This window comes from Protomyctophum bolini (genome assembly GCF_963924005.1).
Source record: "Protomyctophum bolini genome assembly, chromosome: 21".
NCBI classification, from domain to species: Eukaryota; Metazoa; Chordata; class Actinopteri; order Myctophiformes; family Myctophidae; genus Protomyctophum; species Protomyctophum bolini.
This window is the reverse complement of record NC_137882.1, coordinates 17,256,097-17,277,727: the sequence shown is the minus strand read 5'-3', so window position 1 is coordinate 17,277,727 and position 21,631 is coordinate 17,256,097. Positions and strand designations below refer to the sequence as shown.

At 42.9% G+C, this 21,631-nt stretch overlaps 1 protein-coding gene and 1 long non-coding RNA gene across 3 annotated transcripts in view; one reads left to right on the top strand and one right to left on the bottom strand.

The window, feature by feature from the left end:
* The window catches only part of LOC308336388, a 668,236-nt gene that overhangs the window by 536,530 nt on the left and 110,075 nt on the right, over nt 1–21,631 (top strand). The gene's annotated exons all lie outside the window — the stretch shown is intronic.
* The window catches only part of LOC308336136 (SH2/SH3 adapter protein Nck1-like), a 40,024-nt gene that overhangs the window by 6,873 nt on the left and 11,520 nt on the right, over nt 1–21,631 (bottom strand). Inside the window, exons 2-3 of one of the 2 annotated variants that reach the window (XM_080793393.1) lie at nt 16,492–16,544; nt 14,884–15,124 (exon numbers count right to left, since the gene is read on the bottom strand). In XM_080793393.1, coding sequence (XP_080649519.1) covers nt 14,884–15,109 — 226 coding nt within the window. In that variant the 5' untranslated portion in view covers nt 15,110–15,124; nt 16,492–16,544. Of the gene's footprint in view, nt 1–9,360; nt 9,482–14,883; nt 15,125–16,491; nt 16,545–21,631 lie in introns of those variants that run through there. The other variant, XM_080793394.1, reaches the window with a different exon arrangement.

Genomic DNA, 21,631 nt, shown 5'->3' with positions numbered 1-21,631 from the left:
AGTTATTATTTTAAGAATCTATCTTTGATAAAAGCTGAATTAGCTGATGTCTGCCAACACAACTTGCCTTAATTTCAGCCACCCTTCAATGTGAGATGAGGGCAAAGAAAGGTTAGAAATTCCAAAATGAGATTGATCGAACACAAAAAACAAACAAACAAACAAACAAACAAAAAAGGACCCAGCATGATTGCCTAAGTAATTATTTTGGTCAAATTAACCTTTCTTCCCATGTCCTCAGCCTATCAGAACGCTACATTACAAAACGTTCTGCCAAAGTTATTTTAAAGTCAACTTTATGACTTTATGAATTATTTTTGAATATAACAAGCATTCTGATAGGCAACATTCTTTTTTCCCCCCCTCATGATTGCCTAAGTCAAATAGATGACTTATGCAGATGTGATTTTATATTTCTTTTTTGGATCTGAAAATCTTAAAAATATGACGTAGGCATACTAGGCAATTATGCTATGGAATGCAAGTGGGGAAGGAAATAAATGAGAGTTAGAAGGTGCAGGTGCAAGCTCCCGGATACATGCAGCACAGTTGGAAATGAAATGACCTAGTTAGCTCCAAACAAAAGTTCAGAGGTGAGCTCCGCATGAAAACAACCTCTTTTAGCTTAAATTGGATACATCTAAACTTGGGCTTCCTGGTCAGGTGACATCAAGAGTGCTGCTATTATCGCACGTGCCATCGCTGGAATTGACTCGATGCTTCCTGACGCAGTCAAATGAACGCTTTGCATTAAGCAAGCATGGAACTCCAAACTGCTACATTGGCTCGGCTGCTAAAACATACAGTAAGCCAATGTTAACAGAGGCGAATGGAGGATTTGCATTCCTTATCGAAGTCGGCCATCTTGCTCTTACTTAATATTTGAGGGGTGAGAACCTCTACCCCGTTGGGATAGGGTTACACACTCCCAAGTTATGAAGAAACAGCAAACGTTTCTCTGGGGTCCCCAGCCAGCCAACAGATGTTTTGGATCAAGTGCCATTACTGATCAGTGAACTGTAATCAATCGTAGATAGATTATGTGTTGATGAGTTATGTTAAATGAATATACTCATTGACTTAAAACTGCATGGTGAAACAGGTGACCTCTGACTTTTAGCACACAAATGAACGCAAACAAGACAGACGCATACGTTCCGGATCTTCTCCCGAATTAAAATAGGTAAAATAAAGACAGTTAAGTTAACCCGCTGAACCGGGTTATGTAATGTATACATTGGCATAATAGATCCACTTTGCTGTCATTATTTGTGTGCTAAAAGTGTGACTTTGAGACCTGTCTGACCATGAAATATAAGTCAATGGGGAGATTAAGCAAGATACTGCAAATACGCCAAAGTTGCTTGTCCTATTATCCTGAAACCAACAAACCAAGCTCACTTTCAAAGCTTAAACTTCTGGTGTACCTTTGGGTAGTGGTTCTCAAACATTTTTGCCTCAAGTCACCCCTATAAATAAATGTATCATCCAAAGCACCTCTGAATGACATTGTTAATTTTTAGAACCTCAGGTCATATTATGCTAAGTAAATATGTGAATCTTTCCTTTAAGATACAGTGAGTCACGAGGAAAACTTGAGAGAATATTTGTTTCCTTTAGGACAGATTGAAAAGAGATGTTTTTCAGTTTAACCACTTGAAAACACAGCATCCCTATTCTGGGGGGGGTCGCCAAAAATAGCCAATCCACAAGCTCACAACGTGTCACAACGTGTAGATAGATCTGCTATTTACGGTGAATAGACTTGGTGTACTGTAGGCTGAAACGGAAAGCACCAAGTAAAGTGTGACTTAGGTCTGTTATTGCGACTGTAGGTCGCATTTACCACCAAAACCTGCATATCATTGTGTTAGTTAAGCCTCCATATATGGTCACGCCTCGTGACATCACACCTCCATATATGGTCACGCCTCATGACATCATGCCTCAATATATGGTCACGCCTCGTGACACGTCATGCCACCATATATGGCCATCTATATATATATATATATATATATATATATGAAGATCACGACACTGACCTCATTCAACGCTGGATAATCATAAATGGAGAAGACTGGATCATCACCTAGATCTGCATACGTATATGGAGCCAGCCAGCAACTCTACATCTGACCTCAAACCCTTAGATCTCCATATATGTAGCTGACCTGTTCTGAAATTCCATATGTTGATACTTCCCCACCCGTCCTTCCTGTTCTGACATTCCATATGTTGATATGACCTCATCAAACCCTGTACACTCAAGACACGCTCCATACTGTATATGGCCAGTACAGAAGTCCTTCCATATGTTGATCTGACCCCGAATGCCAAAGCGCCAGCGCTCGCCCAGCAGTCTGCATCTGCCGTCACCCAGGGGGATGCGAAGTCACTTCGCGCCCTCAGGGCGTCTTACTAGTACTAATAGAAGGACAAAGTTGTTAAGCCAAAGTGACATTGATAAATTCCAAATATTACCTCTGGACTTAATTGTGTCAAGTCACCCTCCATGGCACCCGGGGGTGCCATGGCACCTTAGGGTGAAGAAACGCGGCCTTAGGGCACAGCCAAGCACATAGAGAAAATAAAAATAAGTATGACAAAGGAAAACACTGAAAGCTCAACAGTCACAGCATTTGTCAAACTGCTAAATCTATGGAATTCACTCCCTACAAATGAAAATGAGTGAGTTTACAGTGAGTACGGACAGGAAGTGGTCTACTGCATGACTGGATGATGCAAAGGAGAATTTCGCACCAAGTTGGCAGTGTGTAAAATACAAATATGACGATAGCAGAAACACAAGTTGAGGATATATCCTCAACCTGTGGAACAGGTTGAGGATACATTAAAGGTAGAGTCAGTGATTTCACTTAATTCAAATATCACTTATTTTTTTGTTTTGTTGTGATAATCCTCTCTACTATAGAGTGTGCTGAACATATAAGGAGTTCCTCCCTGTCCCAGTTAACCCCTGGGGGTCAAAAAACCTTAGGTTTCGTTTTTGTTCTCTATCCTGATTGGATGAAAGCTTGTGTCCCAAGGCAAAAACGAAACCTAAGGGTTTTTTACTGAAATCACTGACACCCCCTTTAACCACTTCAGCCCTATACATTTCAGCCATTTGAAAATAGCCGAACTACACGCTCATAATGTGTCACATTGTGAGCTTGTAGATCTGCCATTCTCAAAAGATTTGAAAAGTTGTGAAATGGGACATTAATTATGCATAAGGAGTACTTTCTACTTTTGGTACTTTAAGTACATTTTGATGCCAATACTTAGTCAGAGAGTTTGGTTCCGCTAACTGTACCTACGTAGCAGAGGAAGGACAATTCTGTCTTTCTCTGTCGCCACACATCCCTCCACCTACGGCCTAAACACCACCTACAACATTGTGTGTGTGTGTGTGTGTGTGTGTGACGTGTGCATTCACGCACGCCATGCGCTAGCCTAAGCCACAAGCTACTTGGAAGAAGCCTTTCAAAATGGAGAAGGAAAATGAACTCATTGTGCACTGGAAATTCTTCCCTCTCTCCCCTCTCTCTCTCCACGTCAAACGCTCTTTCCTGCGCGTTTCCTGAGAAGAGGATGCTGAGATCAACGGAAGCGCTATTGCATCACATGCCAGTAAATCAGAAAGAAGAAAAAAGACTGACAAAAGACTGACAAAACAAAACAAAAAAAATGGACTGGATAATTGTTTATGCGACCAACAAGTTCACTCTTTCTTTTAAAAGAGGAGGTAAGCCAGCGGGGAGCAGACGAAAGTGCCGGGGGAGTTTATTCGGACTACACAGCGAGAAACAGGAACTGGGGTTCTCGTTTTCAACGCTGGCCTCCCTGTCCTGGCTGGCCGTCCATTGTCTGCCAGGGCCCTCTCTCGACCCCTCCGCTTCCCTCCTTTGGAGGGCTCTTCCTCTGCGGGCGACAACACCCTGTCCCCGCGTCAGCCTGTCTGACAGTGCCTGAACATCCCCTCGTCCAATAGACCAGGATTTAACCGGGTCATTAACGGATAGTGGTTGATTTTTTTCTTTTTTTTAATAGGCTACCCCAAATGTAATATGCATGTATAGGCTACATAATTAAAGTTGGTAGACGAATGGTATACATTTATTTATGCTCCTTTTTTAAAAGACAAACAAAAAAGCAACATTTAACAATATAAATAAATTGTTGTAGGCTTAATCATCAATAAACAATGCATCGCATCTGCATGATGCATGCATATGCGCGTCTACAGTACAGAGGTCCGCCAGTTCTAGTCCAAAACATAAATAAATCCAGTCCAGATCTGAGCTACCTATAAAGCCACTGGACGCATGGGCTAAGCCTTTTTTTATTATTAAGGAAGATCAGCAAGCATGTCACCGTGTTCTGTTTGTTGACTTTTCGCTGACGAGAAATCCCTCAAACATCGATAGCACATGGCTAACTTGATAGCCGTAAGCCGTGCCAGTGCCCAGTGTGGGGAGACGGAGAGGAGGAGGAAGCGGCAGCGGCTGTAAACGTTCTCCGTCCAGGCCAAATGGCCAATAATGGAATTAATAATGCCAAGTAGGTCTCTGCATTTATACGGTCGACATGTGTTCATCTCGTCTCGCTGTCACTCGCTTACATTTCGACTACCGCAAGTCCGCAAAGCTACCCTTGTAGCCAACTAGCCAGAAGTACAACAGAGAACTTTGGGATATTGAGGGGGCAGAAAACCGAGCCAGAGCGCTGTTCATGCAGCCTGGAGTGTGACAATTAAGCTGGGCGGTGCAAATAAGAACAATTTTAGGCATGTGTGCAACATGACAACTGTTTTAAAGTATTGTACAGTGACAAGTACAGTCTCTGTAATGTTTATGTTGTACTATTACTAAAAACGATCTAAAATAAAGGGATTTAAGATCAGAACACGTATTTATTATTATGCAAATTAACCGTTAAAGCTGATAAAAATATCCGGATGTTTCTTAACGGTCGGCTAACCGGTTAACCCCTGACATCCCTAGACCTAAGGTTTCTGAAAACCTTCAAATTCTGATGATTTTTTTTTAAATAGTTATGTTGCTACATGTATAGCAATAGCTGATGAGACACAGAGAGCGCGCCGGCATCAAGGGTAGAACGTATACGTTGCACCAGGTGTCAATGGGTTAAGACCTGGGGCCGATTCTACAAAAATGTCTTCTAAACCCTAACAGTTTTCTGAAAAACCTATGTTTGCTATATAATCGCCGCTGTCAGACAGAAACCTCCATATGTTTTTTGAAAATGAATACCCTACTTCAGAGGTTTTCAACAGGTGGTCCGTGGACCACTGGTGGTCCGTGAAGGCATTGTATGTGGTCCCTCACCCTGACCATGCAAAGTTGAGAACTGACCTGGTGATGTATGATGACACATTGACACGTCAATGTTACACGAAAAAAGTACAAAAACATGCACATCCAACCCAAACTTGGGCAGGTGCCGAGCGGCGAGTAGTATACGCTCGGAGACGCTCGCACACTGTGGGCTCCGACGCTGTGACAAGTGCCTTTATTTGCACAAATAGGTGACTGTAACTGACACGTCAATGTTGTCATTTACTGGAAAGTTGGATGTCAAGAACTTCCACAGACCACAGTTGACTTGTATGGGAAAGTGTACGCCCCACACACTGTACGGGATTGACTGGTTGAGTCACTTTATCAGGAAATGTGCCCATACAGTATAACCAATATAATAATACATAATACAGTCGTCCCCAGGTTGATTCTCAGTCAGGGTGGTGGTCCCTGGTTCATAATCAGTTGAAAATCCCTGCCCTACTTGATCATAATGCAGTCACACAAAAGCATCAAAAGCATCAAATCCACAAGCTGGAAATGTGGCATGAAGCAATGTGTTTTAGGCTCGTCAACCGGTTACTTTTGAACTTGAATGCTAAAAAGTAATAATTTTGGACATTTCTACCCGATATAGCTCAAATCTAAAATGACAAAGATGCTTTCCCGGTTTTAAATCTAGCTTTCCTCTTAACAGTTGACGGACAATGTATAATATCCTGAAAATAGTCACTTGGTCATATTCTAGTCGTGTTGTATTACCTGAGCCATTTCAATTATTACTGAGCAACAGTCAACCATTTGTGCGTGAAATAGCAACATGGATTATCTTGTTTGTTTATTCCATCAACAATTTTTTTTTATAAATGTTATGAGTGACATGCCCTGAATAGGGAGGGACTCTATAGAGTCCATGGGGTTAATGTATGCATCTCTGAAAGTGCCTTCAGGCCTCTGAAAACTCAGTGTCACATGTTCCACACACATACTACAACCAGATGGCAGTCAATATGGCAACACGCATTCACTTGAGCACAGAGCATACGCACAGAACGCCACTATAACCGCCTGGAGAAGACACAGGATGTGAACAGAATGTGTGTGTGCACGGTGTTCCACAGAGGTGGAGGTCGCTAAACTATTTTGTCAACTAAAACTATGGCGAAAAATCTTCATCAACTACCTTTTGTGCACTGACGAAAACTAAATGAAGACAAAAATAAAATCTAAGCTATGATGAATAAAAGAAAGACAAAATATGTTAGAAAAGAGAAAATATTGACAATTTCATCAACAGATAAAAAACTAGAATACAATGTTAGGGAGGGTCTAGTGGAGAAGCAATCCAGTAGAACTATAAGACAAGATGGGATGTCTTATGTTTGGTTGCGCTCGGGTGTTGCGCTCTGAAAATAGCACGCAACCAAGTGCGTGCTATGTGTAAAGCCATTACGACGCCATCAAGGCCCGCCAAAATACACTAAAACTTTTCAGATTAACTAAATCAAAGTGTGCTGACAAAATTAAGACTGGTGGAGGTTTCCCCTCTTCTAAAACCCTGCAGGTTCAATCGAGGTCTGTCTGTTGTGCCAACTGACTGATAGCCACGCAGAAGGGAAATGCACAGGTCTCTTTCAACTTCAGCTGTCTGAGACATCAAAAGCACTCAAGCATCAGTCTCTGTGATGAAGGAGAGGCAGAGAGGAGAGAGGCAGAGCACTGCAGATGTTTTTACTGCTCTGGAATCTTGCTTTGTTGACGTGCAGTGCTTCATATGCTGTGCTTAGCAGAAGAACCCTCAAAACAAAGGGATTGTCTTATTAATTGGCTGATTGCGCAGTGCATGATGGCTATCATCATGCAAACCGATCCATAATACATAACTCCAAGCCTGGCTATTCATAATCAGAGGAAAAGGAACATCTTTCAAATTGAACTTATTGTACCGTCCGGTAGCTTATTTTAGGGTCGAAATCACATACATTGAAGTATATCTGACGAGCAAATGACTTGTGTTTTTTACTTTTTTTTTGTTTTTACAAACCTACTGAAATCATAAACTATTCTCCCTGGGTCACGGGTCTAGGGAGTGAAGAACGGCAGTCCATCAGACAAATGTCCTCATTCTGCGAGCACATTTACGACGTTGGCTACTCTTCAACGACGCCTGCCATATGCATCGCTTCCTCTTATGCAATGCTTAACCCATTTTTTTGGGGGGGAACCCCTTTAGGTGTTAGCATTATGTTATGCTTTAGCTATTGAAAAATAGCAGATCTACAAGCTCATACGAGCTTGTAGGTTTGCTATTTTTGAAAAATGTAATCTGATCTCAGGTCAAAATGGGTTAATGGCAGAAGACACAGGAAAACAAAAGATGGACGGATGGCTTTATGAAAAACATAATAGAATTTTTTGATGATAACTATTTAGTCAGATTGTCGTGCCAATTGTCAACGACTGCAGTTTGTCTCCTTTCCGAACCTTTGTAGAAACAGAGAGGAGAGGCATGACAACAGACCAAGTGGCAGAAAGACCAAAAACAGACAGACGATGATCAACAATGATTCAACTTCCTTTCAGCATCTCTACTTCCTCTCTGCTGCTCCACACTCCTCCCCAGCACCGGGAGAAATGTGGCTCGAATTAGTGCTTCCGCTCGCTGGGGCGGCCAAAACACAGGAAGAGGCAGGGAGGAGGGCGGGAGGGGGGGATAGACTAGCTAGCTCTGAAGTTTAGACAAGCAACAGTGTTTGTTAGCTCATCCCTATGGGTTTTACTAGCCTTTAAATTCATCCGCTAACACTCTCTCAAAGACCAGTACAACAGCAATCAGTCTGGTGTATGGACACACACACACACACACACACACACACACACACACACACACACACACACACACACACGGTGTGTGAGGGCAGAGACACACAGACGGATGGACAGAAGAGACCACTCAACGGTTACAAGGTACGATTACAACACAGACGCACGGCGGGGCCCTTTGAAAAAGTGTGTCAGCGTGGCTGTAAAGTATCCACGGCCCTCCGAGCTGCCTGTGTAATGACATTCCTCTGATAACTGAGTGAGGTGCGGGAGATGGGAGCCCTGGCCCCCCATAATCAGCATAGACCCCCCCCCCGCACCTCCACCCCACCCCTCGTCCTTCACAGCACAATGACTACAGTGTTCTACATGAACACCCCGCGTATCCCGTCTTCTACTGTAGCTCATTACTGGGAGAGGGAAGGGAGGCAAGCCAGAGGGAGCCTCCCAGTCAGAGTTGAACTAGCCTGGCCCCCCGAGTGTTAGCATAACAGAAAACAGGCTTTGGCTATGTCTTGAGATATCTCTCTAAAACAGGGTGGGTGCGGTGGTGGGGGCTCTCCTCTCTCCGAGCATGATAATGTAATCCAGTGAAAAGCAAAACCCACTCACTAAACAAGACAAAAAGGGAGGGGGAATGGGGGTAGGATTACCATATGTGTGTCTAGATTTTAAAAGGCAGCGAGAGAGAGAGAGAGAGAGAGAGAGAGAGAGAGAGAGAGAGAGAGAGAGAGAGAGAGAGAGAGAATGAGAGTGCTGGAGCAATTACAGGCTTCAACTCAGCAGAAGGTTTTTCAAAAGCATATCCGCCCCGTCTCTGCACCCGCTCAGACAGGCAGACAGGGGCTCAGCACCCCTCACGCCGTCGGCAGCACTAAACACTAGCACCATAAAAACAAAGAAATCACGTTTTACACCAACTAAATATGACACCGGACCCTCAATTGCAACGCTGCCAACACAGAAAGTGTCAGAAAGTCATGACGAAGAGGCAGGGAAAGAAAGAAAATGAAAAGCGACAGGCCTTCCTGCAAATCAGAGAGAGAGAGAGAGAGAGAGAGAGAGAGAGAGAGAGCATAAAAGGAAAAGACAGCTCAAACTTGAGAAAACAAAGGAACTTCACAGACGCCCACAAACAGGCTATTCACAAAAGGCTTTCAGATGAGCCCATTGAAGATAGGAAGAACTAAGAAAAGTTTTAAAAACTCACGAAAGAAATGTTTGAATAGGTTAGCCATGTCCATTTTGGGCTCGCTCCCTCTCCCTCGCTCTCTCCTTCCCGGCCCCGGCTCTCTCTTCCCACTGCAGCTGTAGCTCTATTCCATGTGAACACGCAGAGAGAGCAGGGCGGATAGTGGAGCAGGACGGCCCACTCCACCAGCCGCCATGTGACCAGACGGGGCCAATGGGAGCATGCAAGGGGAAGAGAGAGGCCTCCAGTCCCAACTCTGGAAGGCTGGAGCACAGAGGCCTCATGGAGAGGAGAGGGTACGGGGTAGGGTGTGTGTGTGTGTGTGTGTGTGTGTGTGTGTGTGTGTGTGTGTGTGTGTGTGTGTGTGTGTGTGTGGAGTGGGGGCAGGCCGAGAAGACAGAGGAGAAATAGAGAAAGAAAGATATACTAGACTAGAGCACTGGGGAGGTAAACAAGTGGCAAGGAAGGAGCATTTCATCACTATTCAGAGCTGAAATGAGCCAAAATGAGGGGTGCTGTACTTAGTTTAGACAGTTTTTGGTTTAGACTAGTCATTGGTTAGACCAGTCATTCGTCCTACAACTACAACCTATCTCAAACCCTCACCCTAAACCTAATCTCCCACAGCGCAGCACACCTAAACCTAACCTTAACCCATGTCTAACCAATGACTAGTCTAAAATAAGTATGCACCCCAAAATGAGAAGTGAAAGAGAGTGCCGTCCCCAACATTAAACATCCATCCTATACGGACTGTAGCAGATGGCTGAGTCAACGGTTATTGCGTGTCACATGATTGCCAGTTGCCTATAGAGACCCACTCATAGCATAACAAACCCAGGAAACATGAATCCACACACACACACACACACACACACACACACACGGACACGCACACACACACACACACACACACAATGACATGTTTCTTAGAAGGATGACACTATTCCACACCCAGCTACAGTATGAGCTAATGATATAAACCAATTCAAGGCTCCATCCTGCGATGTAAAATAATATGAATACGTGGTAATCAATCTACTTCTCGCAGTGTTCTTATTCCACGCGCTTTGTAAAAAGAAAACAAGCTAAATCATTGTTCTTTATATTAGTCGCAATTTAACCATAACTACCGGTATGCAAAAAAGTATTTACTATTAGGTACACCATAGTTTGGTGTATTAGAAATTGTCATCGGCAGGGTTTCATTAGAACAATTGATTGTTTGTCACTTTACATTGTTGTACTGGATCATATTTTTGTGGAGTGTGTGCGTGTGTGTGAGCACGCAAGCACTGAGGATCGCTGTAGAGCAGCTGACTATCCAAAGTATGAGTGTGTGCGTGTGCGTGTGCGTGCGTGCGTGTCCACAAGTGTCATCTGTACAGCTGCTCACCTGGGCATGTGTGCTCTACAAAGACAGACAGTGACATGTCAAGTGTTGGTTGGAGGGACTCGCACAGCTGTTGGCCGTAACTCAACACACACACTTCACAGATAAGACAGATTAATATGTACACATTAACACCAAATCCTTGACCACAACCAGGGCAGGAAAATAACTTTTTGGCCACCAGCCGTGCCGTACTGACTGGAACCTTACACCCCAGTCAGGGCTCCGAGGTCTGACTCTGCTGACAAGTTGCTCCTGGAGGTTCCAAAAACTAGGCGTAAAGAAAACATGGGTGCCTTTGCTGCCGCTGCCCCTAGGCTCTGAACAGCCTAGCCCTCCCCATTAGAAGTGCTCAGACTATTACTACTACTATAAATCTATCCTCGAGACTCATTTTCTTTTCTTCTAGCTTTCAATGTTGTTTGAGTTTTTAGCTTTTAATGTTTGAGTTGTTTGGACTTTTATCTCGTTTCATGTTTTTATTTGTACATGTTTATGACTATGTTGTTGCACAGGCCTGTTCTGTTGATGCACTGCAGCACTTTTGTAAATTTTGATTGTTGTAAATGGCATACTACATAAATAAAGCTCATTTTGATTTGACTGAAACATCCCAGTGTTCATCCTCCATTTTATTTTAACCAACAACATTTTAGATAGATCCCACAGGACGGTTAGCAACTAGCAACTTAGTAATAGTCGCTTCCAAAGTAGACAAAATATACCAACATTTGACTAGTGGCCAAGTCCTGACTCCTCCTAGAAGTTTGAAACTACAGTAGGCCTGACATATATCTAGAGTAAGGGAAGAACTGTAGACTATTATGGTTGTTTTTGTGTCAGTGAGGTAACCGATGAATCAAATGGCAGGATACACAATAAGTCCTGAATGGCTGATATTCCATACACTGCATGTTTTCCAGAACACAGACATAAAACACTCCTTGCATTTTCATGGACCTGTGCGGTCAGGTCTAGTCACCTAGTTTCATATCCACTTGAAAGTACATGCTGTATTTAGTCAAATATCTCCACTTTTCATTCATACGCTGCAGCACTAAATAAATGTAGTCACAATAAGTCACCATACCAACTTTGATGAGGCAGTGTTATGTTGTTTTAAAAACATTCAAAAAAGTTGATATTTTGCCCGACAGCAGATAAATGTTGAACACTTGACGTGAAGGTGGCCCGTCACGTACACATTATTCATCTGAATTTCGCGGAAAAGGTGGAGATATTTTACTACAGTATATGCACGTTTTCTGCCACAACCTCCTACCATAAATGGATATTATTAAACTACATGAAAAGATCTGACCCCGGGTTGCCGCAATAAATTATTGGAGGAGTACACTCAGAGTGCTACAAATTAGAATGCAGCCGAGACAGATACCTCCACGAAAATGCATGAAGTGTTCTATGGCTGGATAATAGAATACATGCAGTGTATGGAATACCAGCAATTCTAGGGCTAGATCAACAGTCAGAGAAGATTAATGTGTCACTGTCCAAAAAATAACAATCCTGGTACCCGGCCGGTACACAACAAAATTGAGCTATAATTGGTTGCATGTGATCTCATCATAGCACCCCTGGGTATTTTGTTTGCATTGCAGTGCAGCCTCAAGAGATTCCTCCCCGTTTACAGGTTTTTGTATTGAATCATCAGAGCATTGTGACACCAAGACCTGGCCTCACCTCACCCGTCGCGCCTCACCACAAAAAATGCAAACACGCACGTGTGTGCACTGCACACACAGCCAAGAGGAAATCCCTATTTACTTGTGGTAGATATAGAACGCTGACATTTCTGTATAAGTTCTGATATAAATAAAGTAACAGCCACTTTCAGCAATGCAAACATGGACAGAAAAGTAACGAGGTGAGGCCAGCCAGGGTTTCACCTCATTGGTACTATATATGATTCCTATGCAGGAAAACGTCACCTCAACATCAAAGCCAGGCAAGGGAGGAAATGGCTAGATCATCTCTCTTCCTCGCTCTGACAAGTATATTGAAAGGCTCGGTAAGCAGCTGGCATTGTCTGAAGCACTGTAGTGTACCTTGAATACAGAGGCTTATATTGGCCCCATTACCTCACTGTTCAAATAGCATCTGGGCTAAAGCTATGGCGGCAGATGTCTGCCGACATACAGCAATAGCTCATTTGAATCTTTGACTCTTTGATGAGAAAGAACTAGCAGAAAGCAGAATGTTTGGGGACTGCTCTGTATGACAAACGTTATGTGGTGGAATCTCTCGAGGAGCAAGGCACTTGGCAAGGATGAAAGACCAGCCAGCATGTTCACTATATTATTCAGCATGATGTACATATTACATATCGGTACTAGGTCTAATCTAGCGCGAGAGCAGACACCGGAAGGCTCCTTCACTTAATTCCAGGCAGCTTACAGTATATACCATCTTTTCTTTCCCCATCAGGCAGAGAAGAGTGAAATCTACTCACAATGCGTTTCAATAGGAGTTCACAAGGTGTTTCAATATGAGTATTCTGTATCGTCAGAATTCATCCGAATATTTATGCAATACACGTTGACCCGTGTCAGAGTAAGTGTCCAGTGGCTGGTCATTGTGATCCTGCCAGATATCATATTTTTCAACATGTTGCATTCTTCTTAATACAGCAGTTCAAGTAGACATTGATCATCACTGTCTACTTGAACTTGACACAATGTAGCTACTACTCTGTAGTCCATTTACCAATAATAACCATATCAGTATTTACTCAAATACATACACAGTGTGCAATATGAATCTTGCATATCACTCACCACATAGTATAGAAATCCCCTAACACTTACAAACACTGCACAGACTTGATGAAATGCATAAGGGATTAAAGGGAAACAGAAAGAACAGAATGGGGAGAGAGTAAAAAAAATAATAATCAGGCAATCTGGCCGTACTTGAGACTGGATGCAATCAGCCAATGGTCCAAAGAGTTTGCACCGCAAATTATCATGAAATGTCTGTCATCAAAATTAATTAAGCGAAGACAACCTTGGTTCAAACGTGCATCCAACATTTGGCTCTGAGAGCATACAGTATATCTAGCAGCCATGGCTTTTGGCAAAAAGCATTGCCTATAAATATTACTGTTGTATTGACAGGACCACACCATGCGCCATTCTTGTTCTGGCTCATAATTAGAGGGGATTACTCAGGTGTGATCATTCATGCAAAAGTCTGTCGACTGACAAGACAAGACTAAAATGTGGTCATAAAGATGAATGCAGTTCTCTCTTACACAAATAATCAAGACGTAGTTTGCATCTCCTGCTTAAGCCCTAAATCCACATATACTGTACACCTGAAATCACAGAATTTTAATAGCGACTCAACTGAATGCTTCACCACAAAATAAACTAACCTTGCATTGGTCGCACTACTGAACACTAAACAGCTTCACACTGTAAGGAGGCAGCATGAAAAAGCAGCTGTTTGAGGCTTCGACCAAAGCTAACAGACAGTTACTGCAGATAACAAGACTGGGGTATATATCTTCCCGTGGTGCATCGCATTGCAGTGTTGTGGTCATGAGACAATGAGCTGGCCCAGATAAAGGAAGCTCTCCGACGCTGAGGTCGGACGCCATCACACTGTACAGCAGCGTTTTTGAAAAGCACAGAAGGTTGGCCCGCTGTCAACTCCATGTTATGAATGACTGTGAACAAATCTCCATGCTGGTTCGCATGGAACTCCACGTGTTGAGCTCCAATAAGAATAAACAGGCCTATAAACTTCAACATTTCCCTTCGAATTAAATGTACTCCCAAAAGCTGAATTCTCACTTGTATCTCTCAGGTACACGTATCAAATCTCTACCAACTAGTGTGGAAGGCACACCCACACTTTTCCAATAAGGACATTTTCCTGCACCTATGGGTGCTTGCATTGACATGGATTAGGACACTTTTGGCACCTTTGCGTATGTGGACTTAAGTGCAATTACACAATTACACATAAACACAACATAGTTTGCACATACATATTGAAATGATCGCAATGACAATAAGCCACTGCCTTTTTTTTGCATCTATCCTTTTGGATAATGGTGTAATAATGTATGTCTTTTATAACCCCCCCCTGAAAACAAAACAAAAAAAAAACATTCTGATATTTACCGAGTGTATCTTTGAGGTTCTTGACTATCGAGGCTTTCCTGGCACTGTTTTTCCTCTCCACGTAGTTGGAAGGCACGAAGCCCGTTTTGTTGGTGGCATTCCGAACTCTCCACCACGACTTGGAGTCGTCGAGGAGCCAGAGGCGCTCGTTCTTCTTGATGTCAAGCTCCTGGTCCTGCTGGGCCATGTAGTCAAACTTGGCGATGACAATCACCTCTTCCGTCATCTTGGACTAAATGCACTGAGGGAGAGAGGGAGGGCGAGAGAGGAATGGAAAGGATGCAAAACAGATAACACATAAGCAGGTGGAAAAAGTATTATTTCTGTATTTCAAAATCTACAATGTAACTACTAACTACCGTTTTCAAATAATTGTAGCGCATTATAATATTTGCCTCTGATATGTAGTGGAGTAGATTCTCCAGAGTGTAAAATACCTCAGAAAGTACAATACTTGAGTAAGTGTACTTAGTTACTCCACCACTGCAAATACATCTGTCGTCTGAAGTTGGGAATAAAGCTTAGCTTGGAATAAATACAACATTCACTTCTGTCTTCTAGCGCTGCGCTTCCACAACCGATCAAACTCTCTCCTCAGATGTGACATTTCTAGTCCAGAGGAAACGAATCTGAGGCCCAACGTTCTTGACCAACTTGTACACACTACACAGAGAGCCGAGAGGTTCAAGGATATAAGCTTCAACAGCCGAGCCAACCTAGGATGATCAGGCCATCATCACCATGCCCACAACTAGAGTGTTAATGGGATAGTGAGTACCTGGCCAAACGCCAAGCCTCAAAGTTCACCCTATCACATACGTATACGAGAAGAGTTGCCAGTGGGCACTAAGGAAGAGTGGGCACCTCAATGAAACATTAGCTATTTCGTCCAAAAGGTTTATAAAGAAAAAACAATTTATATTTGCAAAATGTCTTAAGTAATGTAAAGTACAGTACAGTATAATAGTATATACATGATTTGAACGTGCACAGACATTATCAGACTTACATTAATTTCTCATTACCCTTCAACTTCTTGTGCTGGTTTTTAAGCAATTTGTACTAGCAACTGTAGAAATATTAAGTAGAAGTAGAAGTGTGAAATGTTAAATCATGTTCTAATCATGTATTCTTTTTAACCTTTTGGACGAAATAGCCAATTTTACATTGAGGTGCCCACTCTTCTTGTTACCTCACAGACTGATGCAGCTTGTGGCTGAGAATCTCGGCCTTCTGAACTAGCATCTGGATAAGTATGCACCAAAGCAGGGCTAATACAGTATGGGCTCCATCTTGCACCACCCTTATCCCTAAACTAATTTGCCATTTTTGACTATTTTGAAAATAAATTTAAAATAAGTTCAACTAGCCGATCTACTATACATCTTCTACACGTTGTGAGCTTGTATATCAGCTATTTGAACTGTTTTAAAAGTTAAATAGTAATACATGGCAAATAAGTTTAGGGATAAGGATTAAGTGGTGGCGCAAGATATAGCTATATGTCTTTAAAAATGTATAGTATGCATTTACTATTTTCTCAAAACATCCATGTTTTACACACATATATTAATATATTTATATATATACTACAAATAATGACTGTACCTGTACTGCATCCAAGCAGACAACTTCAAAGATGCAGATACTTCTCAGTTGACCTGAAAAATTAAGGAAGAAATTACCCATTAAAAAAGGAAACAGAGAGAGAGAGAGAGAGAGAGAGAGAGAGAGAGAGAGAGAGAGAGAGAAAGAGAGAGAGAGAGAGAGAGAGAGGTGTGTGTGTGTGTGTGTGTGTTTTTTCTGGGGGAATATATATTCAAAAATAGCAGATCAACAAGGTCATAGAAGTTGAGCATAGCCAACGTATAATGGTTTTAGCTCCAATCTAAAATGGCACAGATGTTTTCCCACTCTTAATGAGTTGACCCAGTTTTTGTTTGACCAGAGCTCCTAAACACATCATAGTTTATTTATTCAGACATAAACAATTAAACGACTCCAAATGAATTGTATTCTTAATTCAAAATAACCAAGGGACCATTGTTTTCCGTCTCCCAAAGCTGATAACCGACTAAACCATTATAAACTACTGAATTCACACACACACACACACACACACACACACACACACACACACACACACACACACGAAGGATGGCTGATTTCCGCTCTGGTATACCGTCTAACGATTGTCTATTGTGTTACTCATCAAACATGAACCATGAAGCCAGGAAGATGGCAAAGTCAAAGTTTACTGTAAGAGGGAGGTAAGGGAAGAGGCACTTTGTGTCCACAATGCCCCCAACGCGATTCATGTGAGCGCTCATTGAATGCAAATTAACTTCAATATCGTCTACGCAATCTACAACGGGCCTGCAGCAGCAGTGTCATGCAGTACGTACAGTGACTCTGTGTGTGTGTGTGTGTGTGTGTGTGTGTGTGTGTGTGTGTGTGTGTGTGTACTGTGTAGGCCTTGCAAATCATACATTTGTAAACAACTTCATGTGAAAACGGATCACGAGCCTTTTGGAGGTGCCCTGGGCCAATGCAAACAAGGCTACGGGAGTTTATCACCAGGATCCCATGCAGCTGAAGAACGCTCATCTCCAACAATGAGCACATTCACACACAGAGGGTCTTGTGATTCATCTAGCTATCAGCATGGCTGCAAGAAGGGGCTATGTTTAGGTTCATGAAGTTAGTTGGCTTAATATTGCAAAGAGGGGTCGAACGGACACTGTAGAGTTGGCTGCAGTAAATAGGGCTGTCATGATCATGACATTTCACTTGATTAATTGTAATGCAAATAATTATTAAAGATTTAATCAAGTTTTTGGCATTGAACAATGGCCTTTGTAAACAAACATTGCAAAAGCCAAATATTATGATAAATAACTTAACATGTTAACATGTTTAATAACTTTATACTTAAAGCCATTAAAAAATAAAGCTGGCATAGTAGCACTAGCAGCTTGTAGATCTGTTATTTTTGGAAAATGTTTGAAAATGTATGGAAATGTTTCAACATGGAAACGGTTGAGACAATTATTCAGGATAACTGCTATTAACTCTGGCCTATGAGGTTTATAAAGATAGTTGGCTTAATATTGGAAAGAAGGGTCGAACACTGTAGAGGTGGTTAGTCTGACTACATAGCGACTCAAACGTCTGGGTACTGATTGTACCCCCCCCCCCCCCCCCCCCCCCCCCCCCCCCCCCCCACCCACGAATGATTTTGGGGTAGACGCTGATCTCATGGAATTGAGCTCTCACTTTTTTTCTGAAGCAGTGGTATCGGTGGCTCAGCTGCAGCTGGTGTTGAGATTGGCCTCGAACCTGATCTTAGGCAAACACAGGCAGCAAAACGGAGCCGGGCTTTGTTTTAGCATGATTAGCCAAAAGGAACAGGGCAAATTTAAGAATGGGCTGGAGCTGAACAGAGCCTCATTCTATCTTCTGTCCTGGAGAAAATTTCAATAACCTTGAGACATTTTATACTCATGGAAAAGGTAAATGGGGATAATGGTGCCACCTCCCATTAGCCTTGGGTCAAGAATACCTGGCAGGGGTTATATTAGTGTCTGAAGGCTAGAAGTACCAGGACAGGGTCAGGTTCCCAAAAACACTACAGTGCAGAGCCTGAAAGATGCCAGAGTTTTGGGTACGATGCCAATGCCGATTTTGGAGTCCTAGACAACCATTTTGACAGATATTTTGCTAAAAAGTTCAAAATCTTGGGCGCTCGCCGCTCGGGTGGCGCAGTGATAAAGACCCTGCCCACCACCACAGAGGTTGTGGGTTCAAATCCACTGTGTACATCCGGCTTTGTCGGGCGTCTATGCGAAACAATTGGCCTGTGTTCGGGGGAGGGAAGCGGGCGGGGAGAGGTGATATTGGTTATTGCACAAACTCCTAAAGGCTGGAGCTGGAGGAGTAGGACGAAGGCTCTTCGTGAGGGCTCCTCACTGGCAGGTGAGTCAGTAGGATACAACAGCAGTGACAACACAGACGTGCGTTATATCTCAGGCAAACTGGAAGTCTAACATAGAACTTTATTTAATGTGTATTCATTCACTAATGCGTGGCATTGTTTGTTTTCCCAACGAGCATGAGGGTGCAAACTGTAGTTCTATCTCACTGCGTGCTTATTGCACTCCTCGATTCCATCTCTAATTACATTAATGAACACTGGGAGCAGCATGCAAAAACAAAGACCTGATTTACTCTAGTCTGCTACTACACAGAGATTATCTCACCGACACAAAGCCAACAAGCTTCCTCCACTCGCTGATCTGGGCCTAGAACCGTCTGGGCCGCGCCACAGAGGCTTGAGGAGAGTCTGGAATCTTCTCCTTCACCATTTTATTGTGGCCACTTTCCATTCTGCTGAAGCCCTCGTTGTTGAACTGGCCATCTCTACCGGCCTGAATATTTGCAGCTTCTCCAATAGGAATGTCCACTACACATTCTCCACTACGTGAGTTCAGGGGTGCAGCAGTTGATAGAACAATTATAAAAATTAATTTGCAGGCGTAGTCTCCCTCCCCAGTTATCACCCATTCACAGACAGCAGACTGCCCCTCCACAGTGCGCGCGCACACACACACACACACACACACACACACACACACACACACACACACACACACACACACACACACACACACACACACACACACACACACACACACACACACACACACACACACACACACACACATGTTAAAGGGATGGGGGGGGACCAGGGGAGGGTGATCAAAAAAGTTAAGCAACAGATGCTCTTGGCTAATCGTGCAGCTGCAAACGCAGTGAGGGCAGTGCAATACTAGCGATGCATTAGCATTAAGGTCATACTGTGGGTCAAACTGCTCAGCCGGTGTCACATTCATCCCAGAGGTCTCCGTTTACCCGACCGCCTGGCAGTCTGGACAGCCATCCCGATGCTACCCACCTCACAATGCATGCACGCACACAGGACAGGACAGGACCACCGTTAAGCTGCCTACAGAGTTTATCGTAATGGACGATAATCTCATTTCATTTCATTCTATTGCATTTTGTTCATGGGTGCAGAATGAGAGGAAATGTGCCAAAACATTTTCATTAAATTAAACGACTGCGAAATATGTAGGCTGTAAACACACCAACCAGAAGTCGGCCAGAGATTAAAATAGGGTGCATTGTGCATCCCAAAACGCAGTTTATAGTTAAGGGACGCAGTAGAACAACGACCTCTGCAATCCACGGGATGCACTACTGTACTGTTTTCTATTCTACTTTATTCTGCTAGCTTTAGTTATAATAATCATTTCTTCTTCTGTTTTCTACATGAATATAACTACATTATAACCATTATAAAATAAAATTTACATGAATTTACATCACTGGTCGGCAGCTACGGAAATCTGTTGTTCAATAGGCGGTGTCGGTGTGTACACCCACTGTCACTGTCGTGTCGGATCATTAGTTGTATATACTTGTATAGAAGCGTCGACCATCAGACCACAGTGATAACAGCCGAGGGGGCAGGGGAGGAGGAAGAGAAGGTCAAGGCTCCAGTCCCAATTACTATTTGCCCTCTCGTCTGCTTCTGATGCAGGAACAGCAAGCTTATAGAAGCCCGTTGTGGCACATTTTAAAATAGAAGATACCATATTCAACTCAACTCAGTCTCAATTCCGATACCGATCACCACCACCTTACTTACTAGCGCAAAAAATGCTCCGTCTAGTTTTTGTTTTGGTTGATTGGCTGATCCAACATCTTCCGGTTCTCTTAAAGACTCCAGGCTACTTCCACCTCCTGGCATGGAGTTATTTTCCTCTGATGAATCACCACAACAAAGCGCCATCGGTCGACCGTTTATACGTTGCGAAGAAATGAAGACATGAACTTACAGCTTTCATCCGACGTCGTACACTACAGTGACTATACAGTCTATACACACCCAGGTGTACAGACCCCGACCCACAAACAGGAACGAAATCAAGAAAACACCATAGACATCCATTGAGAAATGCCTAAAATGGCTTATTAAGTTATTACGCCAACCATACCTTACGATGATTACGAAAAGTCTCTGATCTAGAATATCTAGTTAATATTCCGGGCAAGAGGCATGTTGAAGTCAGAAATGAAGACAGAAGTATACCCAACCCATCTGGTCAAAACAACCCCTACATTATCCCTAGATCCCTAGATTACGAGCAGCGAGCCTTTCTTTCTGAGCAAGGAAGTGAACGGCAGTGCGCATGCACGAACAGCAAGGAGTACATTGCAGAAGGAGAGGCCAACCGCAAAATAAATGATATAAATGAAAAAGCGCTAGGACATGTGTAGTTGTGTACACGTCCTCGCAATCCATCGGTTGGATTAGCTAGAACGGCTCCACACGTCGTACGGTCTGAATGTGTTTTAATAGGGGCCTTTGCTTTGACTATGTAGTATGTACAGTATGTCAAATTCTTCCTTATCCTTATGCCAATGCAAAGCTCATATTATGTCCAATAGTGTTACTTTTTTAGGATTCAAAAATAGCAAAAGTAGCAGATGGACAAGCTAATGCTTTTGTGTGACGCTGTGAAGTAGGGCGTTCACTTACGAAAATAAAGATAAACAAGTTAGAATACAGAGATAAGTGGTTTCTGCCCGACAGAAACTATATATACTTTAGCTAAAATCTAAAATGACACAGATTATTTCCTGGTGTTAATGGGTTAAACTTTAACCCATTAACACCAGGAAA